Source organism: Macaca thibetana, chromosome 9 (genome assembly GCF_024542745.1).
Source record: "Macaca thibetana thibetana isolate TM-01 chromosome 9, ASM2454274v1, whole genome shotgun sequence".
Lineage (NCBI taxonomy): Eukaryota > Metazoa > Chordata > Mammalia > Primates > Cercopithecidae > Macaca > Macaca thibetana.
The window spans coordinates 120076248-120095499 of NC_065586.1; the positions used below are offsets into that span (position 1 = coordinate 120076248).

Consider the following 19252-nt stretch of genomic DNA (forward strand, 5'->3'; position numbering starts at 1 on the left):
GGTTTGTTATGAGAGTCACGCAGGAGACTGAACAGGAGAAAGTTTCAAAAGGCACAATGTGGTAGAAATGCCAAGGTGGGGATGGACACATGCCTCATTCCAAGCACACAACTGGTCACAGTACCGTCCTGCACCTTCTCTCTTGGACCAGGGCCTGCCACGCCATGGGTGCCGAGTAGCAACCACTGAAGATCAGACCGTTGGGGAAATGTTGAGGCCAAACACACGTCTCGGGGAAGCTGGGTTAAAAGGCCTAGCTTTGGGTCCTATATCCTCTGCTTACTGGTTGTGACTCCAGAGGAAGGCTGCCTCCCTGAGCCTCAGTTGTCCCAGTAGGAAGCCCCAGGCATGCAAGGGCCTGTGTTAAGGTTTAGTGCCAGGCTGATGCTGAGTCTACACTAGCTGAATCCATCACTTCCCATCCATACTCTGACGAGCACACATAGCCTCCTCGGCAGGCTCCACCTGGTGGCTCTTGTCTACCAGAAGGCACTTGGGCAGAGAAGGGGGCCAGGCAAACAGGGTCACCTGGCCGGATGGGGCCAGGAACCACCAATGCCTTCCTCCTTCTCATCCCTCCCTCAGTCAGGGTGCTGGCCTCAGACAAGCCTTGAAGGTCGTGCATCAAGCTCTTCCTTCCCTTAAACGAGGCCCCTATCAAAGACAGGACAACACTCCTATTTGGTTCCTCTTGGATTTTCCCTGGACTTTTCCCTCAAGATCCATTCCTGGCGGAGGCCTGCACCACCCGACCCTCGGGGGACAAAGGTGCACCCTCACTTCCCACACTAAAGTAGGCGAATCCCCCCGAGCCGTGCTTTAAATTCACCTGGAGACAGTCTCCTGACGATGTCACAAATTTTGTTCGTAATTACAGTTGTTTAGGATTTCAAATTATATCATTTAATAATGCTAGGGAATTTCCTCTCTTTGCTTTGCATTTATAAATATTGGCTGATTAAGTGAGAGGGTGAGTGCCAGCCAAAGAAGTGAGCTCGGAGCCACGAACCCCTGTAAGGGGGAATTATCTAGTGGTCACGCACTGGGGGAGACACAACCAGGCCTGTCCAGATTCGCCTCTGTGCCCCCAGATCTTCAGAGATGAAGACGTACAGGGAGGGCACCTCTGCTCTGAGCGTTTTACGGCCAGCTGCGGGGAGGAGGGGACAGGGAGGCAAGGGTGGCCTTCCTGTTTCTGCTGTTTTCTCAAATGCCAAGCTGTTATATTTTGGGGCAGTGTGCCCTGAACCCCATCAATAGTGATGGCAGTTTGGCATTTCAGAAAGATGCCTGGTGCAACGGATCAAGGTGAGAAGGGGTCTGGGGAGGGGCTGCCTCCCAGAGAGAGGGAAGTTGTGCAGGTGGGGGTTGCAATGAAAGGGCCAGTGGCTGAATCAGGGCAGTAGCAGAGGGTGGGAGAACAGTGGAGCTCTCTAGAAATAACTGGGAGAAAGAGGGAAAAGGACTTGTGGGTGGATTGAATCAGGCATGCTGGGATGATGGGGAAACACAGTCCGCGAGTATGTTCCCCGATGTGCGTGCCACCTCGGCATGTGACCCATGATAGCCCTGGCTCTTAGCTGCTGTGATTACTGTTTATGCCAGGACTGAGGGTCCTCCATGTGGGGCCTGCAGGATGGAAGAGCCACCTGCAGCAGGAAAGTGTAGATGTGGCACGAAATGGGCCTGGCCTGAGTCACAGCTGCAACTTGATTTGTGTCTGTCAGCACACGCTGGGCACCCCTCTGTGCTCAGCGTCGTGATCGTGCTGGAAGAAACCACAACCCCACCTTGAGGCGTCACGCCCAGCGCCACTTTCCTCCTGCTGGCGCCCCTTTCCTCCTGCCAGCCCCAGCCCTCAGATCGCCCTCAAGGAGCCACCTTGAGAGCCAGACGGGCTGCCCTGCCTGTTCTCTCAGACTCACTCCATAGGGGTTCAGGGCCAAGAGTCACAGGTGAGAGCAGTTCTGGGTCACAAAGCTGGGTCAACAAGCTGTGCTGGCCAAGCCACACACAAATAAAGTTTCTCCAAGACCCTGTGTCCCCTGTGACGGTGGCCGCAGAGCCACTGGGTCATTCCCCCTTTGACAATCATAGCCCTGTGCCCGACTGCTCTCTTCATCAAACCCAAGCACAAACACACACAGGTTTCCTGTTTCTCCGGGTCTCCGTTTCCTTATGAAGGCTCCCTCCCGGGTTACATGAAACTTACGTTAAACAAGTATGTGTGCTTTCTTGCTTTAGTCTTTTATTACAGGTGCCTCAGCCATGAACATAGTAGTGAGATATTCCTTTTCCACTCCTACACTATCCTCCGCTTAAAACCCTCCGAGGGGTCCCATCTCTCTCAGGGTGAAGTCTAGACTTCTTCTGAGGCTCACTAAGTCCTGGGGGTGCGGCCCCACGTGCCACACACCCAAGCCCCCTCCCTCAGTGCCCCCCATCTCCCACACCACGCGGCTGGCTGTGTTCTGCATGGTAGGTGGTGCTGACCACTGGGCCTTTGCACACGCTGCTCTCAGTTCCCTGGCCAACTCTCCTTCGGGCCTCAGCACAGACATTCCCTCTCCTAGGAACCTGCCTGATGCCCTGTTCTCAGGTGGTTCTCTGGTGGCCAGAGCTCCCTGCCCAGCCTCCATCTTCTCTCCCTGCCAGTTGCACAGGAAGGCAAGGACCACACCTGTCCTGGCACTGCTGTGGCCCCAGGACTCAGCACCATGCAGGGGACATAGTGGCAAGAATGAATGCAGGAATGCAAGACAGACTCATCGCTCTCTAATCCTTACAACAGCCTGGTAAAGCAGTATTATTACCCCATTGTGTGACAAAGCAACTGAGTCTCAGAGAGGCTGAGACAACTGCCTAGAGTCACACAGCCAGCAAATGGCCAAGCTAGAAACCTGATCCACACTAATGGCTGGTTGCAAAGTGCACTCCTCCCACCTGGCACCAGAGCAGACTCTGGGGTACCTGTGTCCCTGTGGCATCTTCCTTGCCAAACTACAAAGTCCAACAGGGCAGGCTGGAATCCCACCCGCTGCCCCTGCATGCTGCCTCCCAGATCCGACGGCCTCTGTAATAAGAAAGAGGGGACAGGGCCTCTAGGCCTGAAGTCCCACCACCCTGGGGCCTTCCGAGATTCCACAGCAGGCCTGTTCCTGCCTTGCCATGCGAGACGCTGAGCAGAGCAAGGATTGTAAAGCCACTCCGGAACAGGCAGCGGCATTAGCCTTGCTGCATAAGCCCTGCTGCTGAAGCACACAGCCAGCCCAGGGAGCCCAGCATGGAAAACTATCCCAGGGCTAAAAGGTGCTGAATTCACCATTAACAGCATTCGAAAAGGCTAGAAATGTACAGACATAGTTCTGAAGGAAGAACAAGAGATACGATTGAGGAATCAACCGAAAATATTTTTCAACTGAGACTCTGTCAAAGAAGCATTGAAAATCATTGGTGGGTAATTTTTTAAACCAACAAAACAATCTGCCGCTCGAGAGAATGCTCTTAAGAGAATTTGAGAGTCGGGTGTCCTCGCGTCTGCCGATTCTAATTGCCGGGTGTCTTGCTAAATGGTAATCTTCCTAAACGCACCCTCATTCTCCTGCTGAGGGAGGAGGGGGAGGTGGCAGGTGACCAGCAGGGAAGAAGGCAGGGAGCCAGCCTAAGAGCCCATCAGTTTTCAGCTTTTACATCCATGAATAATGGGGAACAGCATTTGCACATTAAAACGCTTCTCTCTGTTCCTATGCTAAAACCCAAGCCCACAATGCCACTTGCATAATAACAACAAACCAGCTCCTTCTGCCGGGGGCCAGCTCGGGGGGATACGCACAGGCATGGCGTTGTTGAGGGTGTTGTTGTAGACGCAGGCGCGCAGTGAATAATCAAGCATGCAATTTTCAAACAGCTGCAGAGCTTCTGTCACTTTCTCATGGAAGTCGTCTGCGGATTTATTCGAACTTGCAAAGTAGAGATAATCTGAGTACAACCTGTGAATAAAATAAATGTATATTTTTACCACCCATGAACGTGCAATCACACCATTTGGGTGACAATGAAAATCAATGTACAATTACATTATCCAGTTTTCCTGATTGAAACACAACCACCCCTCTTCCTTCCCTTGCAGATGAGCCACCTCCCTTGTCCCTTGGAGCTCCCACCCTTCTCGTGGTCACCTAAGCTCTTCCAGACCCAGACATGTCTACACTGGCCCCACACAAGCCACTGGCCGCTTTTCTGTTGTTGCTCGTTCTAGTCATCTCAGGCAGCCTCTGTTTTCACAGTAACAGGGAGCTTCAAACAACACCAGATTACAAAAATGGTACACTAGCAAAGAGAAGCCATGAAAATTTTATACACCTTCTCATTCCTCTCTCCTCTGCTGAAGGGAGCAAAAATAAGAGCATCTGTTGCTCTCGCAATATTACAATTTCACATGAAATTCCCAGTCCTTTGCATACACATTCCTGACATTGAAAAAAAAAATGATGAAATGTGTCTTTCTAGGTTGGTAGGGACCTCGTTTTTAACACAATATAAAAGCACCCCCACATATGCACGTGAATACCTGCAGACTTACACGTTTACCTGTGGACATGGATCTGTTCATAGACACCACACACGCTATGGCAGATCGCTGCCGCACAGGAACTGGTTGTCTTCCTTGACCCACTTCGGGCTCCTCTGTATCCTCCTCCCAAGTAAACCTCAACTTTTCTACCTCCACGTCCATCTCTGCATCACCCTATTTTACCAAGAATCCTGCTGTTAAACAAACTTTATGAGAGGCTACTGTTCTGGACTGAGCCTCTGCACAGGCCAGAACAGTCATCTGTGCTAGGTGCCACGTAACTGAACTGAACTCAGAACGGGCCAGTTTCCAAAAACCAGGGGATTCACAGCAACCAGTCAGACGTCCCCTTTGCTTTAACCCTAGAAGGAAAGTCACTTTGAAATGAACAATCCACTCTCTGTTCCCTGTTTTTGCTTCTTCAGCCCATTTCTGCCTATAAAGCCAGAACCTGGCTGGGTCCACAGGGGCACCTTCGTATTACAGGAATGGGATGCTGCCCTGTTTATGGACCGTGCTAATAAACACCAGGGAGATCTTTAAACTAAATTTGTCAAAATGCTGTTTGTTGACACGGCTACGCTGGTTCAGCCAGAATCCCCCACCCTTGACAACTGATCACCCTTCTTATCCGATCAGGTTCCTGGTCCACCACCTCCAGGAGGTGCCTGGCCACCTGGCCTGTCTCCAGCAAGAATCCCATCGGGTTGGTTTAGCCGGAATCCCCACCCCTTCCCCCTTGATGTTTCCCTTTAGTAACTTTCCAGCCACCAACCCCCTCGCCCTGCTCCTGGCTTTTTTTTTTTTTTTGAGATGGAGTCTCAATGTGTCGCCCAGGCTGGAGTGCAGCTGCGTGATCTTGGCTCACTGCAACCTCCGCCTCCCAGGTTCAAGCGATTCTCCTGCCTCAGCCTCCCGAGTAGTTGGGACTACAGGCGCCTACCCACCAAACCTGGCTAATTTTTTTGTATTTTTCATAGAGATGGGGTTTCACCACGTTTGCCAGGCTGGTCTTGAACTCCTGACCTCAACTGATCCACCTGCCTCAGCTTTAAAATCCCTACTTTTCCTAGTTGTATTCGGAGTCTCTCTCCTCTACTGGAAAACTGTCATGGCAGTCCCTATACCTACTACCATGGTCCTGAAGAAGGCCTGCACTGCCATTTTAATAAATGTCAGGGCCAGGCACAGTGGCTCATGCCTGTAATCCGAGCACTTTAGGAGGCCGAGGTGAGAGGATCACTTGAACCTAGGAGCTCAAGGCCAGCCCAGGCAACATAGTGAAACCCTGTCTCTACTAAAAATACAAAAAATTAGCCAGGCATGGTGGTGCGTGCCTGTAGTCCCAGCTATTCTGGAGACTGAGGTGGGAGAATCACCTGAGCCCAGGAAGTTGAGGCTGCAGTGAGCCGTGATCGTGCCATTGCACTCCAGCCTGGGCAATGGGAGTGAGACCCTGTCTCAAACAAAACAAAACAAAACAAAACAAAAAAAAGTGTTTTTATCTTCAACAGAACTTTCAGGGTGTGAATTTCCTATTCTTTTTTCTCCTCTCTCTCTCCTTATAGCCCCTTTTGTCTGTTTTCAACCTTCCTGCCATATGTCCCACTCTCTTCTTGCACACACACCTCATCATGAGCCCCATGGCTCTTCCCAGAACCCTTCACACACTCACAGCCTTCGTTGTGTCACCTGCATCTCTGGATCAAGGGTGAAACCGGGCTTATGAAAAATGTGGCCTACATGGCTCTGCGGGATCAGGCTTCTCTCTCCTCGAAGCTCTATACTTTCTATTCCTTCAGCTTCTCCAACCTGGCTTCCCCTCTTTCCAGGGACTCTTCATCTGCACCCATATCACAGGAAAGAAAGAGAGTCTGTCCTGTGACTCTCCTTCTGCACCCAGGCATCCGGGTATCTGACATCCATACTTCCAAATACACCCAGACCTTCAGCCACACACTGTCCTGCAAAAACTGTGCTCCCTTATAGCAGGGTCTGTTGCAAATGTGCCTCCTCCACCGCCCTCCCCTCTAACTGAGGTCATGATACAGGGATCAGCATTTCTCAGGGACAGGCCCAGAAGCTATCCACCTCCGTAGCCCACCTTGGCACATGGGGTGCCTCTGACACAGCCCGCTAGAATTCATCCACGGCCAATGTCCACAGAGGACACCTCTTGGAAGTCTTGAGCGAGTGGTTTGAGATCTACCCACAGAGTTCCTAGAATCAAAACACCCACCGGAACAGGAGTGTTCCGTCTACCACAGCCTGGTCAGCCAAACTGTCCAAAGGGACCAGTCAGCAAAGGTACTCGGTGGTCACTGAGTGGATTTCCCCAGATCCACACTCACCTGAGAATATTCCCCACGACAACACCACATCAGCTTATTACTGGTGTCCCCAACATCACCTGTGCTATTTTCCTTCTTCAGAATTAGGAGACACATCGAAACTGAAACACGGCATCTGTCACCATAGGGTCGCTCATAGTTACTATGACTTAAATGACTGGTCGATAAATGCCAAAATCAGATACACGTGAACCTTCAAGCAGGGTTTGGCTGTGTGCACTGAGGGGTGCCAGGTGGCAACGGGTCCGAGGGGTACCCTTCCTGGCTCACACATTTCCTACGAGTCCTGTCAATATTATGGCTCAGCCCAAGAAACTGCGTCAATGAAAAGTAACAGATGCTTCTGAAAATGTCATAAAATCCCATGTTAAATAAGAATTTGAAGCCCAGTTTTTACCAAAGATGCCCACAGAACTACCCAAATTGTTTGGTGGAACTGGAATTCCATCACATAAATTACCTCATACAAACCCAAACATTGGCTGAAGGTTTCCATACTGAGAATTTCTTTGTGGTAATAACATTTCTTACAGATATTTGGCTCATAAGTAAAACAAAAGCACCTAAGCCTGTCTTGATTTTAAATACAAAGTCAGTTTATGAGGGATCTACTGATTCCATACAATTCTTCAGAGATCAAGAAGTAATCCCTGGGAAAAACTGGGACATACCTACTGTTCCAACCAGGCAAGCCCACCCCCAGCAGGTGAAACGGCTGATTTTCATCTGTTTGGGGTGGGTTAAAGTGAGTCTCATTTACAGCCTTTGAGAGCCAGGTCACGCTCCTTCCTGGGCTGGATGAAAAGAGACTCCTTTGGCCTCTCAGTCACCTCTAGATACTTTGGATCTGCTCAGAGAATTGGCAGTGGGCTTTGGGAGACCCTTGAACCCCACTGTGAGAACCCACTCTGGGTCCCTGGCATCCTGCTGTGTCACAGACATCTGAACAGGGTCTAGATTCACCACAAGCCATGGCCACCATCTGGATTCTGTAGCTGGATGGACAGTGGACACCAAAGAATTATGTCCAAGTCTTAAGCCCAGCCCCTGTGAATGTGACCTTTCTTGGAAAAAGGGTCTTTGCAGACGTCATTAAGTGCAGCATCTTAAGATGAGATCCTCCTGGATTTAAGGTGGTCCCAAATCCAATGGCAGGTGTCCTTATAAAAACAGGAAAGGACAGAGAGCACCACAGAAAGACGGAGGCAGAGCCTGGAGTGCAGCGTCTATGAGCCAAGGAACGCCAAGGACTGCTGGAGGCTACCAAGAGCTGGGAGCAGGGGACGGCTTTTATCCCTTAGGGCCACCAGAGGGAACCAACCCTGCAGACATCTTGATTTAGGACTTCTGGCCTCCAGAATCATAAGAGAATACATTTCTGTTGTTTTAAGAAGCCAAGTTTGTGGTGATTTATTCCGACTGCCCTAGGAAACCAATACAGATTTTAAACCCCAGTTCCAAGGAAGACCAGTAACTCCAAGGAGTTATTTTCGCTGACACCTCTCTGCCACCCTGAGACCCTGGAACAGTGGCCATGAGGGTAGCGGGGGACTGGAGCCATGTGGCCAGGTTTCCCACAAGGAGGCATGAAGGAAGGCAAATGCACTTCCCTTCAGGGGAGTACTCGGACAGGGGAGCACTGTTTGGGTTCTCCCCCAAAATTAAGCGAATGCTTCCTAAGACTGTCTTCAAGTAACAAAGCTATCATTTCCCCCTTGACGACTCTCCAGGGGAAAGCAGTGAGTTAATAATCTCGGGTGAGGGAAAGCCACTTGGGTGGGTTAAAGCCGCTCAGAAAATGTCGAGAAGAACAGCAAACACATGAAGAATAAGCATCCAGTGGACCTCAAAAGGCTGGACAGGCACACCATTGAACAAGATGAAACATACAGAGACAAACTGAAATGTCCACCTTTTAGTCTTCAAAATCCACTGACCCATGAGGAAGTGGGGGAAGGAGACCAACACGGAAAACACACAGCTCACGATGAATCATCACAGAACTGCAGGGGCACAGATGCAACCCCAGGAAGCATTAACAGAGGCACCGCATCAGGAATGTGGGAGGGCGGAGCCAGGCAACAGGCAGCTCACGGCCTCAGCGGACGCTTGCTTTCAGTGCTGGGCACCAAACCTGGCTGCTCTCCCTGGAGATGCGGCCTCAGCGGACGCTTGCTTTCAGTGCTGGGCGCCAAACCTGGCTGCTCTCCCTGGAGATGCAAAACCTCAGCAGGAGGGAGCCCAGTCCCGAACTCCTGAAAGACTGACCAGCAGGCAGAAGGTTTAGGAAGAAAACCTGGTGCAGGCAAGGGGAAATATCTCCAGTCACGGCAGCCCAACACAATCAGATGGTCCTAGGAGGCAGAAGCAGCCTAGGCTGGAGGGAAGGAGGGCTCCAGGGTAGCGTGGGGGCCAGGGGACCTGATACCCTCCCAGCCCTGAGTTTCAGGGCTGCCCAGCCCCCTCCAGCTGAGCCACCTCATTTTCTTACTCTCAAACCATCCTGAACAGATGGGTATTACATTTGGCCAGGACTGTTTCCAACGACAATTCCAAATATAAGTCCAAATGCATTCCAGGCCTTCTGTGCTGCGGTTATTTTAGAAGGCTGCCGGTGCGGCCCCTCACACTGGGCCTGTGCTCATGGGGTGCTGCTCAGTCCCTTTCCTGTGGAGCGCAGGGGTCCTGGGACCCCTGGAGGAGCAGTGGGATGGGAAATGTATGTTGGGGGCATAGGGCTCCATCAGTCCAGTGCCTCTGAAAGTGACCATGTCTCTCCCCAAGGGACAAAGGAGAGGCCAGCAGTGGGCAAGGCCCTACTATGTAAAATCTGGATGATCACCCCAAGACCACTGCTGAATTCATTCAGGGACACTTACAGGGTGCTGTTCTGAGCCAGCGTGAGCACAGGTCAGTGAGCTGATCACTATTAAAGCAGGACAGGGCTCTGTGTGATTGCTTTCTGGGTTTAGCACCTGCAATGTTCTCAGTTTCCACTCCTGATGTGGATGCTGGGGGGTAGGGAGGGCCACCACCACCAGGCCCTGTGCAGGGTGCTGCAGGCATGCTCTGCTTCTATCTTCACAACCCCACAATGAGATACGGGCCACTGCATTTTATGGAGGAGAAGGCTGACACTAGAGAGGTTAAGGAGTTTGCCCATGGTCACGCAGCCCAGGAAGCTCCAGGGCAGGACAGGGACCCAAAGCAACCCAGGCCTGCCTGACCCCAAAGCCCCTCACCCAGCAGGATGTGGCCCCTGCCCTCCGAGCTTAGGCAAGGAGACAAATCCATGGCTGACTAGAGTGGGTGCTGGCCGTCTGCACTGACAGTTTTCGGGTTTTGTTTGTTTAGATGTTTTTATTATTTTGGGTGCACAGTGATTTGGAAGAAAAAGTCAATTCTACTCCAGAACTACTTAGTAAGTCACAGGAGACTGATAAGCAATTACAAATATAATAGAGTGGCAAACAAACACTTAGGATAAACGTGAGGAACTCCAACGCCACGGTCGGGAACAGCAAATGTGTTTATGGAACATCGCACTGGGCATCTAGAAAAGTGACAGCAACAGCAAAAGGGAATTCAGGCATCTATCATGAAGCCGGAACACACTGCGGGATCTTGTACCTCTTGGAAAAGCTAATATTCCTTGGTGATCGCAATAGCTCATTAGAGTTCAACGGATCCAGTTCCTAAGTGACGATGTGGTTGTTCACTGGCCTGCCCTCTACGTGGAGAGCTCCGCAGGTCCCGGCTCCACTGCCACTAGTTTGGGAAAACCTCTCTCCACGGTGGGTTCCTCCTCCTTTTGTAGTATTTTTGTTCATATCATTTTTAGATTGAGAAATGATCCACATACCGTAGCGTTCACCCATTTAATGTGAACAAGTCGCCAGTTTTTAGTAGACACCACACAGCTGTGCGAACACACCACTCCCCAGTCCCAAGATGTCTTCATCACCCTGATAAGTGACTGCTGGTTCTAACACAGCAGTTCCCAAAGGGACTCATGTCAGAAGTCACTAAGATCACCCAGCTCAATAGGCACCCAAACACACAAGCTTCAATCTCAGCTTCAGCTCAGACAAGGGCAGGTGCTCGGTGGCCTTGAGCTGTGACATTTCCTCCAGTTACTGCTCCATGCATGGGACTTCTCAGAGGGCCACTTTTGAGAAAAGATCCCAAGCTGGTGCTGCAGTTGCAGGCGGCGGGGAGCAGGTGACCATCCCTGGGCTGGCTCACCCCAGTGGCACTGGCTCCACCTCCCGTATTCCTCAAACACCCCCAGCTGGTTCCTCAATGACAGTTACAGGAACGGTCACATTTCCTCAGGCAGGAGGACCCGAGATGGGGACACGCTCATGTCCTCCAATTCACCCTCAACAACATCTTGCAGTCCTGTGGCCACGTGAGGGTTGTAATGAGAGGCAGCCAGAGCACCTGGCCTCGTTATTCTCCATTTGCTGGAATCCGAATTGAAATCACTGATCAATAATTCCCAGCCTGTGATATGGTACCATCAATAACGATTATATATATTTTTCCTACCAGGAAAAAAAGGCCATTTAATGTAGCTGAGACCGAGACCTTTTGTTCCACCGAATCACGAACTGTGACTGTCTCATTAGGAGGCTCGATGAGACAGGACTGGCCAGGCCAGCTGATCTGGAGGGACTGTCTACGGTCACCTTAGACTGAACACGGGGGTGACACTGGGGAGGCTCACTTTCTGCCAGTTAAGAACATCCACGTTTGGTCCTAAAAACGCCCACATGAATGACAGGTGTCCTGTTTATCGGGGCCATTCTATTTCCTACCAGGCCCTAGGTTCCTTGTGCACAAGTGGGCTTCCCAGCCCCTCTTTGTTCCTTCCAGAGCATCCAATCACAGGGCCCCGGTAACTGTTCACAGACTGGGAGACAGCACTTCTCAGAGACGACACCAAGCATCCCTGACATCTCCGAGCCTGGTGTGGTTTACAGAGCACCTTCTCGTGATTCACCAGTGATCCTGATGGCAGATGTTTCTACAGGCAAGAAACCTGGGGTGCACTGAGGATTGCCCGGCTACCCTTGGTTACAAAGCCAGACCCAGGGTGTGGGCCCCTCACTGCAGGGCAATGGCCACTGCACACCGGGGGGGTCCAGTATGTGACATGTGTGACCTCCTCCTTCAACAGCGTCAACCTCACTAAGCAGCCCAGAACTCTGGGCAAGACAGGTCCCAAAACTCTGGCTGCCCCAGGGTCGTTTCTAAGTGCCCTCCCTGATCCCGGCCCAGCGGGCAACATCTCACCTTGGGATCTCTATAGATACAGACACAACAGGGCTCTTTTTCCCTAGGGTGTGCCTCCTGCTCGGAACTGTCCTTTCCAAACAATCGTGTGGGAATACACAGGACTGCCAAGAACTTCGCAAACATTTCCCCAAAACATAAACATCGTTCAACACTTGGGAGTTTTCGGCTTGGTGGTTTCTCTCCCACCAATAACAAGATGTGGCGCCTCACCAGGCAGTCCCTCCTGAACAGTCTTCAGAGAACTCCTTCACAAAGACCGGAGCTGTCCGTCTGGCCTGGGCGCTGCCAGCTCTCCCTCCCCTCTCTGTGGTCAAGGCCAACCCCCTTGACCTCGGGTGGCTCAACAGCTCAGTCCTATTAAAGTGACCTCGCACCACTTCCAGGGCCCATATCAAGGTGTGTCAACAGGCAGCTTCTGGAAAGCAAAGTGCCTGAACCCACCAGGAATCAATAGGCAGCTTCAATAAAGATACCGCACTACAGTAGTCCTCGCAAGGACCCTTGTGATTCTTAATCTTCCAAAATCTTAGAGAAAAGGAAAGACTGAGAGCTGGAGGGAGGAGCGAGAAAGAGAAATTGATCTGTGGCTGTTGCTGCAACCTCTACAGCCCCACGGCTTTCTCCTCATTCTGTCTCTTCTGCACAGAGGCGTTCTCCTAATTTCCCTTTGAGATGGTTTAAATCAATAATGAATTCCTCAGTGCTAGGAACAGCCTGCGTTTTAATCCTTGTGCAAATCTGTTCTAGAGAAAACATCGCATGACATTCCCAATGCCAGGCTCTCTTCTGACTGAGAACATATCCACGGCTTTCAATCAGTGCTTCTAGGGGCTGGGGGAAGTTCAGCTGTTTGGAGAAGGGCTTTTGGTGCTGCCTGAATAGCAAGAGAGATTCTCAAGTCAAAGTTCTGCTGCGGTTCAAAGGCATGAATCCAGCTCAGCTCCCTCCTGTGCGTGCTGGCTCTTGCCCTAGGGTGGGCATCCTGCTCCCTCTGATGTGGAAGTAGGTGAATGAGGTGTAGACAGAGGCTCCCTGAGAGCAAACGGGATGGATTTTCCTCTCGTATGTACAGCTTGCATCTAGCACATCAAGGGTGTTCGATAAATACAGCCAGGCGTCACTTAACAGCAGTGACATATATGTTCTGAGAAATGCATCATTAGGCGATGTCATTATGTGAACATCATAGAGTGCTCACACAAACCCAGATGGCACAGCCCCCTACACACCTAGGCGGCAAGGTACAGCCTACTGCTCCTATGCTATCAGCCTGTACAGCAGGAATCCTGTAGGCAGTTGTAACATAAGAGTTAGAATTTATGTATTGAAACATAGAAAAGGCACAGTGAAAACATGGGATTGTAACGTTATGGGGCCACCATCATACATGGGGTCCACTGTTGACCAAAACTTGGTTATGTGGTTTGCAACTCTATTTGGGGAATGAGTAAATGAGTGATCAGTTTATTGTTATTATTATGAGCTATTACTGATACCTAATAATAATAGCTAATGATTACATATTTTCCATTTGTCAAGCCCTGTTTAAACACATCACTACATATATTAAGTCACTGAACTCTCACTACCCCGGAAGTAGGACTATCTTCCCCCATTCTACCGATGAGAAAATGAGGCACAGAGAGGTTAAGTTTCTTGTCCCAGTTTACAGAGCAGTAACTGACAGAGCTGGGGTTCCAATGCCTGTGTCCCTAGCACCAAAACCCCGCTACACCTCCTACTCAGCGGGTGAAAGCTGCGCACCACCCTCACGCCCCCTCACACGCTCTGCAGACAGAGTGAAACTGATGCAACCAGGATTCCTGTCCAAATGTTCAGCCCCGCTATTCCTCTGTGTCCCCCGGAGTGACTGCCTATAACAGAATCCATTTCATTAAAAGCCTGCTTCCTTTCCTAGTTGATCGTCATAACTGAATCATTTGGCCAGTCCAACGGGTTGTTTAAAAACGCAGTTTATAGAAGCCGATGAAGAAAAGAATGAGCCAGGTTCCAAGACTCCAGGCGTGTGGGTCAAAACCGAGTTTGAATTCTTCACTGAGCTGAGTTCTCCTGCCCTTTGGACTCGTCGTCATAAAAAGGGAAAACGAACCATTCCTGTGGTGGGTCGTTTCTGGGCATTGCATTAAGACTATACACAGAATTAAACCCAAAATATAGACACTGTAAAATCGTTAACAGATGGTGCATGACCCCACTCCACATGTCCCTTGAATAAAAGAGGAATGCAACTAGGTTGGAGGGGCCAGCACCTTCCACGCATTTTTCACATTTAATGGGGGCTCTAACTGCCTCTGAAGTAAGAGAAAAACTCTATCAACTGTCTCACAAACGAAGAGGCAGGAGGCTAATGTGAGATGCATTTGAAAAGAATAGTCTTTACCACTTACGAATGGGATTAAATAAAGACAAATTCTGCTTGCAACTGGTAGCTTCTTTTTAATTAACTGGGCCAATTTAGCATAGGAATGCATGAAGCTAGTTTTAAATTGTCATGATCTCTTACAGAGAGAAAACTGGAACATGAATTCTTGGCTGGCTTCTTTGGCCATATGAACCATCCCGTCCACTTCTTTCCAGTATTCCTCTGTTCTCCTCCAGGAAAAAAAAAAAAAAAAACTTGCCACTTGAATCTTTCTCTGGAAATTTAAAAGTGATTTGACTTTGCTTAAAATTCCAACATTTTCAAACCCTCTACTTTGGATCAATTATAGAAGTAAAGGTTGAATGTGAACCTAACACTAAAAATAAAAGTAGTATTTCCCCTCTCCAAGTCAATTTATAGAAGGAAAAGAACAACTTGGGACCAATCCAACTTGCACCCAGCGACCCACAACATCTCCCGCGTACAGAAGTGCAAGGCCACAGAACGGGGCTAATGGCCCAGGATCCCGTTATGCTAATGAAACTTGGGCTCAGAGTGTTTGTTTCTTCAAGAGTGATCTAAACACACAGTATTTATCATCCTTTCTGGCCAAGATGGGAAACGCGCCAGCCTTCAAAAAAGAAGAAATTCCTATTGTTACTTATTTTTATAAATGTTTAAGAATAAATGAAATAGCTGCTATGTCAGTAACTTACACAGAAAATACGCACATAAACACAATTCCTCTGCCACTAGAGCTGGGATCAAGCTGGAAGCTACTCTCCTGGCTGCAAAGCCCAGGCCCCAGTTTCCTGAGGATCAGGTGCAGAACGGGAGGTGGCTGACTCCTAGGATGGTCCTCAGTGATCCCCGGTTCTTGGTATTCACACCCTGTAGTCTCTTCACATTGAGTGTGGCTAGACCTCACGACTTGCTTCTAACCAACAGAATATGGCAATGATGATGGGATTTCACACCCATGACTAGGTTAGAAAAAATCGTGACTTCTAATCTGCTAGCAGACGCTCTAGCTTGCTGGCTTGGATAAAGCCTGCAGCCATACTGGAGAGGCCCTTTGGCGAGGTACTGAGGGTAGCCTCTCACCAAAAGCCAGCAAAGATCTGAAGCCCTCATTCCAACAGCTCTTGAAGGAGCTAAATTCTGCCCACAACCATGTCCAGTTGGGAGCAGGTCCTTCCGCAGTCAAGCACATGGAAGAGCCCCAGCCTGGTGACAGCTGGATCACAGCCTTGAGAGAGACCCGAAGTAGAGGACCCAGTAAAGCTGCACCCAGGTTCCTGATCCCCAGAAACCATTTGAAGCTGCTAAGTTTTGGCGAACTTGTTCCCTAGCAGTACATAACTCATACAGCAGGCAATGCAAGGCCTGGGTCAGCGTCCTAACACATGCTGCTGCCCCAGCATCTTGCCCTTCTCCTCAGAACCAGGACATGTGCCACGACAAAGCCGCCGCCCACTTCTCTGATAAAGCACCAGCTCCCAGGGGGTAGGCACTGGGTGGCCACTGTTGTTCACCAGGGCACGTATGCTCAGTGCCCAGCACAGCACCCAGCCTGTGGCAGGGGCTGAATATGTGTTTGAATTGACCAACTATTTCTGTTAGGCTGAGGACCAGGGAGGCAAGAAGCTTTCACGTTCAATTCCTAGGATAAATAGAGTATTTGTTATTAAAAGAAGAAAACATGGTGGCTACTTGGGGGGACCACGCTGTGAACTGTGAGCCTCCTTCTAGCTGGCAGACTCGGGCTGGCTATGAGAGAAGAGTTTGGCAGGTCTTGCTCCTGGCTGAGCCGCTTGCACCTGCACGGTGCTGCTGTCTTCTGTTCCAACGCTCACCTTTGTGGTGTTTGTGTCCTCAGAGGTGGGACCAGAACCCAGGAAAAAAGAAACACACTCAGGGACCCTGGCTCCACCCCCTAACAGGGACCCTGGCTCCACTGGACCCTGGCTCCACCCCTAACAAGGACACTGGCTCCACCCCTAACAGGGACCCTGGCTCCACCCCCTAACAGGGACCCTGGCTCCACCCCTAACAAGGACCCTGGCTCCACCCCCTAACAGGGACCCTGGTTCCACTGGACCCTGGCTCCACCCCTAACAAGGACACTGGCTCCACCCCTAACAGGGACCCTGGCTCCACCCCTAACAAGGACACTGGCTCCACCCCTAACAGGGACCCTGGCTCCACCCCCTAACAGGGACCCTTGCTCCACTGGACCCTGGCTCCACCCCAAACAGGAGAACACGTGGTCTTTTCCTTTGCACTTGTCCTTCTCTCTGCCTGGAAGGTTTCTTCATCTTAACCCACCTTCCTTCCTTGTTTACACAGCAAACTCTTATTCATCCTTCAAAATCCAGTCTGGCATCAGTTTTCTCCGGGTCAATTACTTCTGGATCTCCCCACTCAGGAGCCCACTCTCCCAGCCTCCTACTCTGCACTACTGTAACCAACCACAGCCACGCCCACGTGCCCACCGGGAGCTCCAGTCTCCCAGGGCCCAGAGCAGGGCCCACACACACCAAACCCAGTCCTGACAGATGGGCCCCCACCTCTCTGTGCCCAGAGAGCACACAAGGCTGCCCCTGAGGTTAAGGCGTGGTCTGACCTTCCTCAGAATGAGGAACTAAGGAGCAGCGACAGGAAACACCGAGCACTTGCGCCCTTCAGCTGGGAGCCGTGGGGGGGAGGGAGGCAGAGCAGCTGTGAAAACACCTCCAGGGACTGCGAGGGGTCAGTGCGAGGTGACAGTTATGTCACCATGAGAGCTCCGCTAGTGTGCATCAGCCCTGCTGAACAGAGGGAGACCAGCCTGCTCAGCAAGGCCAATTTCTGCCTCCAAAACACAGGAACCAGCAGGTGGGACGGGACATGGCAAGTGACAGCAAGTCAGTGGCTGCCTCGGAACAGAGTGGACGAAGTCCTGGGCTGGGAGATGCAGAGGGTAGGGAGTGAAACCACACCTGGCACCTGCCAGAATGCATGGCACTGGGACAGCCACCAAGAGCTCAGGCTCAGGCGCTGGGGCTGAGGGAGGGCGGATCCAGCCTCTCCCTAACCAGGTCATACTCAGAGTGGCGGGAGCCATGCAGACTCCATAAGAGGGACATCAGCTCAGAAGTGTGACCAGGGCAGACTTTAAAGCATGTTTTTTGGGGACAAGAATGCAAAGTGAAAGAAGCAGGACATAAGACTGTACCGTCACACCCACGTGTATACACACACACACACACACACACACACACACCCTATTTGCATAGAAAAAGTCTGGAAGAAAATACACCAAAACATAAATAGTAGTTATCTAGGTGAGAAATTATAGTTTGAAAACAGTTTTCCAATATATGTTCTAAAATTTCCACAACAAACACGCCTTATTGTTATAATTGGCAAATATGTGGGGCCACGAAGGTATGCCACCTGAGGAAGGGATCCCACAGGTCAGTGTCCTGGGGCTGCCAGGACAAATCACCATGAACTGGTGGTGCACAATGACAGGACTCTTCCCCCAGTGTCCTGGAAGCTGGAGTCTGAAACCCAGGTGTGGGCAAGGGGGGCTCCTCTGGGGTGCCGGGGGAGAATCTGTTCCATACCTCTCCTGGCTTCTGGTGTCTGCCGGCACTCCTTGGCACCCCTTGGCTGGTGGCAGCATCACTCCAGCCTCGTCATGAGGCATGCTCCCTGTGTCTTAGGGTGGCTGAGGGTCTACCCTGATCCAGTATGACCTCATTTTAACCTGAGTGCATCTGCAAAGATCCTATTTCCAAATAAGGCCACAGTCATACACACTGGGGGAGACAACTTTGGCGTATCTTTTTGCGGGGCATAATTCAATCCATCAGAAGATGCAGTTGGCCCAAAGGAAAATACGACACAAAGGGCTGTGGTCCCCGTCTTTAAATATTGCCAGCCTCTCCTGTTTTGGAAGGATTAGACTTGGTCTGTCTGACTGTATTGAGAAGAAACAGGACTAATGAGTGCATGTTCCCCCAGAACAGACCTGGTCTCAAAATAGGAACACAGCTGTCCTAAGCTACACTGGCCATCTTGCGTAGAGAATTCCCTGACTCAGAGCGCCTCGGATTAGACTGGGGCCCCTCTGCTCTGATGTGGTGGTACTGGAGGGAGCGTTGGACTAAATAATTTTAAAGTCCTGGCAGCCCTGAGATTCTGTATTCACACAGGCAACAATGATGCAAGCAGCGCCCAGTGGCAGCTGGGCCGCCCCACAGTGGCTGTTCAATATCCCACTACCCTGGCCTCACCCACTCTGGGCAACCCTTGATCTTAAAGCAAAGCTGCTCTACTCATCATTGTTCTTCCTTTTGGTCTCTCAAGGAAAGCTGGAAACTGTACATTCAATGCAGACAAGGATAAAGGCATCAACCATGTCGAGAGACACAGAATTCTAGGAGTTAAACCACGTGGCGAAGCCGACGCCCCTGATTCTAAGGGTGTTTCCCGAGCCTTGACAGCACCAAGGAACCGTCCTGTGTCCCTGGTCAGGCCCACTGGGGCTGAAGACATGCAGACCAGGATCAGAATGGTTAAGAAAACAATCTGCAATGTGTGTCAACTCAGTGACGACAGCCCCAAGAATAACACTTACATAAGAAACAGCAGTAA

General features: G+C 50.7%; 3 protein-coding genes across 9 annotated transcripts in view; 2 read left to right on the top strand and 1 right to left on the bottom strand.

The window, feature by feature from the left end:
* The window catches only part of ABRAXAS2 (abraxas 2, BRISC complex subunit), a 943775-nt gene that overhangs the window by 117842 nt on the left and 806681 nt on the right, over window positions 1-19252 (top strand). The gene's annotated exons all lie outside the window — the stretch shown is intronic.
* Window positions 1-19252, top strand: part of LHPP (phospholysine phosphohistidine inorganic pyrophosphate phosphatase) — a 661086-nt gene that overhangs the window by 54018 nt on the left and 587816 nt on the right. The window lies entirely within an intron of this gene.
* The window catches only part of CHST15 (carbohydrate sulfotransferase 15), an 85878-nt gene that overhangs the window by 9936 nt on the left and 56690 nt on the right, over window positions 1-19252 (bottom strand). For all 7 annotated transcript variants that reach the window (XM_050803739.1, XM_050803743.1, XM_050803741.1 and 4 more), the window contains one exon: window positions 3833-3989. In XM_050803739.1, coding sequence (XP_050659696.1) covers window positions 3833-3989 — 157 coding nt within the window. The remainder of the gene's footprint in view (window positions 1-3832; window positions 3990-19252) is intronic.